Source organism: Eublepharis macularius, chromosome 4, assembly GCF_028583425.1.
Source record: "Eublepharis macularius isolate TG4126 chromosome 4, MPM_Emac_v1.0, whole genome shotgun sequence".
Classification (NCBI taxonomy): Eukaryota; Metazoa; Chordata; class Lepidosauria; order Squamata; family Eublepharidae; genus Eublepharis; species Eublepharis macularius.
The window spans coordinates 42,524,827-42,534,285 of NC_072793.1; the positions used below are offsets into that span (position 1 = coordinate 42,524,827).

The 9,459-nt window shown below is 45.4% G+C and overlaps 1 protein-coding gene across 1 annotated transcript; it reads right to left on the reverse strand.

Annotated features, from left to right (window-relative positions):
- Nucleotides 1-1,848: 1,848 nt before the first annotated feature.
- PIRT (phosphoinositide interacting regulator of transient receptor potential channels) lies at nucleotides 1,849-2,262 on the reverse strand. Its single transcript, XM_054975669.1, has one exon. It carries the CDS (start codon nucleotides 2,260-2,262, stop codon nucleotides 1,849-1,851), a length of 414 nt encoding a protein of 137 aa, XP_054831644.1.
- Between the last annotated feature and the right edge of the window lie 7,197 nt (nucleotides 2,263-9,459).

The window sequence follows — 9,459 nt, forward strand, 5'->3', positions numbered from 1 at the left end:
AAAGCCTCTATTGAATATTTGACTGTAGGGAAAATGGAACTGAAATGATTCTTAAATGCATATGTTCTCCCTTCCTTATTCAAGCACAGTCTTAATTGGATTGCAAATGCAGGATGGCTGCTTGGAATCAGTTACCATAAAGCCGGGAAATCACATGCTCTCTCTCTCTCTGTGTGATTCCACTAATGCCAGCAGGAATAGCTGAGTGATGCTATTTGGATGGGGGGAAATTCACAAAGCAGTGCTGGAAGGAGGCACTTTGGTATCATCTGAAAGCCAGGGTGATTGTGTTTCTAAACGATTCTGAAATTAATCTAAGGCCTCTGTAATGACTTATCTGCATAAATATCCCAGAACTTCATTGTTAAGGTCATATCACCAGCAGAGTCCAATAGTCTTTGAAACAGTTTTTGAGATAATCCCAGTAATAATATGTATGTGAGCTTTGTGCAGATTTTCTTCCATCTTAGAGTCCAAGTATTTTTCACTTCTTTCCTGCTTGCCATGTTCAATGCACTACTAATTTGCATTGTCTGATCCTGAAGTGCTGAAATCTTCAAGAACCGAGAAATGATATCTGATCATCCTTGTAAGAAAAGGAACAGAGTGTGTGGCCTGGCCAGCTCTACTTCTCTCCGACCAAGGGCAGCGAAGCTGAATTCTGTTTGAGACAGTAAGCACATGGGTGGAGAACACTGTTCTGAACACCAATCCATCTATCTTTTCAATAGCAATATTTATCCATTATTTGAAAAGTTGTTCCTGGGTAATGAATTACACTTGACAAGCCCCTGATTCTTACTAGTCTCCTTGAGTAGACCTCATTTAATTTGAATTTGTCCACAGTTGTGTTGCATAGTTGCTATAGAACTATCTTGGTGACCATCAGGCTAATATCGAGAGGGTCTTCGGCCGTGAACTTTCCCCACTCAAAGCCAAAGAAGAAAGCAAGTCTGCAATAAACACCATCAACAGCCCCAAACAGTGGCTACATCAGCCTGAGGCAGAAAACACACGGCTCCCTGTGTGCAAGCCTAATTCCCTCATATCTTGTTCTATAGCACATCCACATGTTCCTCAGATCAAGCCCTTTTGTCCAAAATTCCCCCTCATTTTGATCGCATTTGTTCCTGATTTGAGAATTTAGCACTTGGGAATTGTGCTTACAACTTGAAAAAATTCTCAAGTGAAACTGAAGACTCTTGCACATTTAATATTTGCTCACACACAGCGATCTGTCTGTGGCACGCCCTCTTTCCATACACATTTTAGTTAATATTTTTTCAGTAGCTACTCAACTCAGAAATCATTTCTATGAACAGTTCATGGTTGTTGGACCCAAGAGAGACTTGTACTAGGAAAAATATGAAATTGCTTTTTCAGAAAAGTTCACAATCACTACGAGTCCCACAGAGAGCAGCAGAGAAGCTCACAAGAGAGAGTTACAGGCACAAGTCTGTGTTTTCTGGTAAATGCTCATGAGATATAGACATTGTAACGTTTAAAGCAATATCCAATGTAAGTACACAGCTGGGTTTAGTCACAGAAACTGTTCTGGGATCTGATCTGCTGATTGCAGCTTCTGCTCTTCTAACCGAGAAGGACCTTCTGGAAAATGTGACATGTATTCACAACAGAGGGACCAAAGTCACCCAGTAATACCTTTGCCTGGGAATGGATGAATCCCACATGTACACGTACACAAACACACAGGCACAGGATGAGGGCATTGGGGGAGTGGATTCCCTTTTAGGGCAGTGTTGATTACTTGCAGGTTTGTAGAAGAAGGCAGGGCCCTGCCCTGCTAACATTGATCCTCTTCACTTGGTGGCCAACTTTGAGCTGCCTTCAGCGATTGAAGAAGAATGATTTAATACTCTGGAGGAAGTGGTAGTTCTGCCTCTGCCTCAGCTTTTTGCGGATGATGGGGATCCAGACAAGACCACATACCACCATCATGAGACCAAGTGACAGGAAGGCCGGCCCGCACAGTTTAAAAGCTTCCTTGGCTGTGGCAGTGCCATTTGACGTTGTGAGGCATGTAAGGCTGGTGATAGCCACACCAAAGAGGAACACAGCTCCTCCCACGGACAGTACGATAACTGGTTTGTGGTAAACATCCCACTTGTTCCGGGGGGCAGCATTCCAGACGGACTCACTGCGCGAGCTGATGCACAGGGTGCTGGCCGTTTGGCTGGGCAGCAAGTCCTTGCTCTCTGGAGACTTCTCTCCTTCCTCCATGCCTTTTGGCTGGATTTCCATGACAAGCAACTTTAGAGGCCCAGGGGCTTAACACCTGCAGAAGAGGGGAAAGGGGGCAAAGGTAAAGGATGTTCAGATTGCCATAGATATGATTCCTCCATCTTCCTCCCAAATAGGACCTGCTCAAGCTCGTGTCACTCCCCCTCCCCACCCCAATACAAGACTGGCCGCAGAAGAAAGTGTTTCCTGTGGAGCCTGACCAGGCTATGAGAGGAGGCATGTGCCTGCCCTCACCTCCTCCTACATCACACCTCTTGCCATTTTGGTACTCCAAATGGCCACTGGGTTACTCGAGTGGTAAGCTAGCTCTGCACCCAAGTGCCCGTACCATGATTCGTCTATTTATCCAGTGCTCTGCTCATATACTTGAGTGTTCATTATTTCTGTCACACATCAAATCCAAACAAGCAGGTTTAGGTCACTGTCTACGTTGTGGAAGATATTAGGCAGAAACTTGTCCTTGGAACAAATTTTTCAAGGAAGATGTCTGAAAAATTGAAGCAAATAAAGGTTTCTAAAGAATAAGTTCAAGGGCTATTTGACAAAAACTAAGAATGCATCATATCCACACAATATACATCCACAAGACCTTGACTAAGAAATGAAATCGCTGGTTCTCTAACAAAAATATATTATTTGTCAATAACATCAGGCTTGGAAAATAGTCAAGATTAACACTGATTGGAAAATAGCCTATCTTACACTAATGGTAGGTAAAGGTAAAGGTAGTCCCCTGTGCAAGCACCGAGTCATTACATGGGGGGATGTCGCATCATGACATTTTCTTGGCATACTTTTTACGGGGTGGTTTGCCATTGCCTTCCCCAGTCACCTACACTTTACCCCCAGGAAACTGGGTACTCATTTTACCGACCTCAGAAAGATGGAAGGCTGAGTCAATCTTGAGCCAGCTACCTGAACCCAACTTCCACCGGGATTGAACTCAGGTCGTGAGCAGAGCTTGGACTGCAGTACTGCAGCTTACCACTCTGCGCCACAGGGCAGATACACTCATGGTAGGGGACAGAAAACTATACTGGTTCATGAAACATCTCTCTCAGGAAATTGATAGAAAGGATTATTCAAGACATCATTGTTAAATACCTAGAATACTGAGACTTGCTGAAGTGGAACTGGTATGGTTTCAGTAAAGGGAAGTTCGGTATCACCAACTGCTTACAATTCCTCAGATGTGTCAACAAGCATATCGACAGGGGTTATCTGACAGAAGCTGTATACTTGGACTTCCAAAGAGCATTTAACAAGGTACCTTCCTAAAGACTTCTGAGTAAACTAAATATTCATGGAAAGAGAGTGTGCTTTCATGGATTGGTCAGTGGTTAAAAAAGAAGAAAATAAATGAACAGTTTTTGCAGTGGACGGTGGTGAACAGTAAGGTCTTCCAGGTTTCTCTCTGCTGGGACTGGTGCTATTAAAGTTATTCAGAAATAACCTGGAATTGGAGGAGAACGATGAGGTAGTGGAGTTCGTTGATGACACAAAGTTGTAAAGGAGGATGATCAAAGGGATTGCAAGGAAGGAGCTCCAAAGGGACCTCTCCAAACCACGAAATACGTCAATTTCTTACTGAATCTATTTAGCAGTTGAACTTACCTTTATTTGATGCTCACAAGCAGGGATATTCTTGGATTGTGTCCAGCAACTCAAACAGCTGCTGAAAAAGTTTGCAGCTGCCTGTTGGTCAGAAGCCGACTCAGGGTAGCATTAGCCACAGGGCAACCAGGCCAGCTGCCATGGGTCCTGCACTGGGTGGGGCTTCAATAGAGGGCCCCTGTCCCCTCAGCTGCTGTGGTACCCCTACTGTTGGCCTCTCTGCCATTGCTGGAGTCATGGCAGAGAGCAGTGGCTTCAGGGCAACAGCTGGGCAAAGCAAGGTAGCCCCAGCAGGAGATAGTGGTAGTGATTATGAGGCCCAATCCTGAACTTTTGCTCCTTGACCCAGAATCACTAAGACCGCCACTGAGCCAACTCACAGCTGATGGTGGTTCAGCTGGGAGTTGGGTTCCAATCCACCACCACCCTCAGCAAAATAGCTACTCGGTGGAGTTGCAAAAGGGAGTGGAGAAATAACCAGTTTCTCTTCACTCCCCTCCAAGCTGGGCAGAGACAGCAGCAATGCTTCTGAGCTCCCTATTGCAAAAGGGAGAGGAGAAAGAGCTAGTTTCTGTCTTTTTCTCTGAAGCCTATGCTGACAGCTTAGGATAGGGGAAAAGAGAAGGGAAATCAGCTGGACTTTTGATCATATCCATGTATAAATGCACTGCAACTCTGCATGCCTGCGTCAACAAGCATATATACAGGGGTTATCTGACAGATGCTGTATAGTTGGACTTCCAAAAAGCAAAATTTCCATGATGGATGTCAGAAGAACCACACTTTCAGCTGATCAGCTGGGAGACGATTCCTGACCCCCCCCCACAACTTTGCTGGATACAGAGCAAATTTCCCCAGCTGGAGAAATCAGAAGTTGACTCCTAGCTAAACCCTCATCAGCTGGGAGTCAGCTTCTGATGGGTGCAAGTAGCCTGTTCCTGAAAATATACCCAAAGAGGCTTTGAACAGCTGAACAGCCTGTTGATTAACTGGCTGCCTGATCACCGCCACTGGCAAATAGGAAGTGAGCTGAACTGGCAGGTGTTCAAGCACCCTATTCCAGACTGGGTGAATGGATAACAGAATGGCAGATGAAATTCTGTGTAACTGCAAAGCAATGTGTATCATGGCAAAAAGAAAAAAAATCTAATTTCATATATACTCCAATACTCCGATGGAGTCTGAACTCACATGACTACCCAAGAAGATCACCTTAGGATTATGGTGGATAACCTGCAGAACAAACCAATTCAGTATGATGCAGTAATTAAAAAGGAAATTCCATACTAGAAATCATCAGGAAAGGAACTGAGATTAAAACTGATACATAGCTGCTTCCCAAAAGGAATGGTGGAACTTTGAAATGCTTTGCTGCGTCAATACAGTATCAATATTCTACTTCAGGCGGCACTGCTTGAGTTCCTAACCACAGGGCAATTTGTGCTTTCTTTTTACTAGAGCTTTCATTCCTCTTGACACTGTGTTAGTCTGCGCTTCTCAGTCTATGCAGGTGATTTAACAACAGCCAGGCCAACACTATTTATGCACCAGTTCCTCCCAGGAGCACCTCGCCCTATCTTGGAGCTCTTTACTTAAGATGCACAGAAGACCCATACAGTTAATTCAGTTTTACAGGCCAGAGGATGAGATTTCCGTGATGGGAATGTAGATTATGTAAAGTTTAAAAGGAAGCCAGTGTCTGGAATGGGGAGCACAGGGGACCTAGAGACTAATGCATACTGCAAACTGCATATGGTCCAAGCTGCGCCTGTTTTGGTTCCACATGGCCTTCAGTTCTCTGTACACCACCTCTTGGTGCATAGAGCCCAGCCCTCATCCAATTTTATGGCAGTATATGCTGGTAGAAGGATTCACCCTCCTATATGCCTGTGCAATATGACCTATTATTTGTAGCCCACTTTTTGTTGTCTCTCCTTGGACTTCAGTTTGGTGTAGCAAGTTTGGTGTAGTGGTTAAGAGTGCAGGACTCTAATCTGGAGAACCGGGTTTGATTCCTCACTCCTCCACTTGAAGCCAGCTAGGTAACCTTGGGTCAGTCACAGCTCCTAGCTCTCTCAGCTCCACCCGCCTTGCAGGGTGTTTTGTTGGGGATAATAATAACAAACTTTGTAAACCGCTCTGAGTGGATGTTAAGTCATCCTGAAGGGCGGTATATAAATCGCATGTTGCTGTTGTTGTTATTCAATATGAAAAACCCTCCCCTACAAAACAAACAAGATGGGAAAAGTGACTTCCACAGACAGAAAAGCAAAATGATTTGACTCCTGCTTAGAATGCCTGTGATTTTTTTGTTGTTGCTTTATGTCCCTCTCCCTTCTCTTGCTGTTAATGTGGATGTGTTCAGTATCAAAGTAAAGCAGTTGTGCAGAGAGCTTGGGAACCTTCAGACTTTATCAGCAGAAGGTTCAATCACACATGCAGGCGCTCTTAGGGCCCAGCTAGAAGTGATGGCTTACATGAGTCAGACCCATGCATGCTGCTAGCATTTTAAAGCCATTTAAAAATGCTGTGAGGACCCAATCCTGAACAGGCCCACAGTGCCGCGGGCTGAGGTGCTCTTGTCCCTCCCCCATGCACCTTTTCAAGTGCCAGAACAGCCATGGAATGTGTGTGTGTGTGTGCATTTCAACCCTTGAAAAGGCATGTGGGGAGGAGGGACAAAAGTACCTCAGCCCACAGCGCTGCAGGCCGTACCAGAATAAGGCTTTTGTGGCATTTTTAAATTCTTTTAAAATGTTAGTGGTGTCCCCATAGCAGACATGAGGATGCCATTACATCGAGTTTTGATTTTATTCTGGTGTGTCTGCACACAAACAGGTGTCCACGCAGACATATAGCTATCCAACTGTACCAGTTTAGCCAACACTCTAGCAAGTTTAAGAAGTCCATCATATTTTTAAAATCTTCAAATGTGTGCTACATTTTCCCATTAGCTACAGTAACTCAACGGGGGGGAAAATGTCGCAAGGGAAAAGAGCAGTCTTTGGTTTCATTGCACTGTAAGTGATGGTGAAGGTATGTGCACACAGTGAAGCTTCAGACAGGAACCTACAACTGTCTTTTTATTGTTCCTTCAGAGAATCCTGGGAATTATAGATTTATGAGTCTGCTGATAAATTTCTGTAAAATGTTCCTTTCCCCTGCCCTGCCCCTGTAGCTGCGGTTTCCTATTGCAAAGTCAAGGGCCAACTTAATGAAAGGATTTTTAGTGGGGGGGGGGGGGGTTGGGAGGGGCAATGAAGTAATGGAAAACCAGCAAACTAGCAGCGTTGCGATTCAGGTGCACTTTTCAGTTTCCCAATAAAGGGTTGCCACTTCTTTTGTTTGTTTTCTTGCTCCTTTGCAGCTGGTATCTGCATGCTGTGTGTATTGGTGGCTAATTCTCATTTTTGTTTTTTGCAAGTTATAAGTGAAATAGCACTCTTGGAGGGGCTGGACTAGTTTAAAAAACAAGGGAAAGCTTGGTAGGGGGGATGGTTATGTAGGCTACAGAGTTCCTGAGATGGATGACATCCATCACATTGCACAAAGTTGAGATGTTTATCTATGATTTCTTTTCTCTCCGTAGCCTCCCTACCTTGACACAGCTGCCCTTCTCCACCCAGCCTGGATACAAAAAAGCATAACATGAGCGATGCTAAAAGAAGTCCCTCCAGAGCCCAGTGTAGCATGGTTTTGATCTTTCCTGCCATTTTTCTAGGATGCAAGCCAGACAGAGATCCTGCTATCCTTCCAGTTCAGCCCAGATTTGGTCTTTTCCTGTCTGGTTTTCCTTGAGCCGTGCATGGTAGGAAGGAACAGAAGGTTGCCAGGCCATCTAAAAGGAGATTCCTCTTTTGTCCCTGAACTGCAATCCTATACATGTCTGCTGAGAAGTAAGTCTCACGCTCGGTTGCATGGTGCTTTCTCCCAGGTCGCTGTGCCTGGAACTGCACCCTTAGCCTCAATTGCTCTTCCTGTCTTTTTTTCTCCCCCTTAAAGGAAGGCAGGAGAGAAGGGAGAGACCAGAATGTGCCAGTGAGAGGACATTTCTCACCCCAGCTGCTTCATTCAAGCTGCTCTCTCCCGATCCCTTCAAGAGGGTTCTTTCGAAGTCTGTCTGACTCCCAAGACTTGCAACATGCTTATGCTCCGTCCATATCACAAAAGTGGCCTTTGGAGCACATGGGATTGTTTGCACTTCAGGGTAATATAATGCTCAGGCATCTCTCTGGGAAGATGAGCTTTGTTCTTGCCAGCTCCGCTCCAGTGGCTGAGGAAGCATGGCCGGCATTAAGCCCTGAACAGTGGCACATCTAATCACAGGGACCCTAGAAATTTAACATTTCACAGGATTGGAGTCCTGCATTCTATGACTACCTGCACAGCAAGTGCTGTGCAAATTTTGCAACAAAATTCTGACTGCAAACAGGCTCTGCTAGTGGACTCCGGTAACTGATCATGAGCCAGAGGGAAGGGTCCTATTGAACTGGGGCAGAACTTTAATCCTCCCTCCAGAATTCACTTGATATGTAAACAGAGGTAAGTCCTCCAAGTACACCAGACATTCAGGGAGGCTGAGAGTGGCCCTCTTGGGATGCTGTGAACTTTCCTGAGTCCTGAGCATGCCCAGCTCCTCTCCAAAGCCCTCTACTTTTTAAGCATGGGTCTGTGAATCCTTATCTGGCCTCTAGGCCAAAAAGGCCATATCCGGGGTCGGGGGGAGGTCTGTAGAGAATGGGAGGGGACTGGTGGCTGTATCTACCCAGGGAGAATTCCCCATCCTAGGGAGGTGGAAAGCAACATTGGCAGACATTCTGCCACTTTGCATAGCTTCTCCATGTGCATCAGTGGCAGAACTAAAAAGGATCAAGCAACTGTTGTCATTATTGATGTCACTTGGACTCTCAGTTTGCGCAAGAGACAACAATAACTAGAATGCACAACATGCTTACTGTGGTAGGTGCATGGCCTTGACTTGTGTAGCACAGGAAGGAAGCGGCAGCTGGGAATTGGAGGAAAGGACATGAGACAAGACCCTTGGTTCAGGACAAAGCCTGAATGATCAGGATCAAGTCTAATAGCAACTGGTAACTTTTCTAACAGTAAGTGCCCGAGCTCTGTCTTGGAGAAACCATTCACTGAAGGGATGAGGGCAGTTGCATCCATTTCCTTACTGCTCTGCTTTCAGATAATGATATTAGAGCCATTGACTGGACAGTTCTTGCATGAAAGGAATATGTGGGTTGCTGATTTGTATAGAAGGATTTCATTTGGGGGATATTTATGAGCACAGTATTGGCACCCCCAGAGCCATGAGAACCAAAGCTCAGCACTGGTTCTCGTAGACTGACCCAACACCCACAGATCCTAGACAGAGGCAGGGTGTGTGACAAAGGTTGACTTCGACTTTCTAAAAGGATGCACGCAAGCTGAGCCCACAGTGAGTCCTGTGTGCACTCTCTTTGGGGTGCCTCAGGAAAACATGCCTTTCCCAGGGACACTTCCTATGTTCCCAATTGAATCCTGTCCAGCAGGGTACACATGGACACATGAAGCTGCCTTATACTGCATCAGACCAGT

Coding starts and splice junctions, on each gene's coding strand:
- PIRT (XM_054975669.1), bottom strand. CDS start 2,262: ATGGAAATCCAGCCAAAAGGCATGGAGGAAGGAGAGAAGTCTCCAGAG.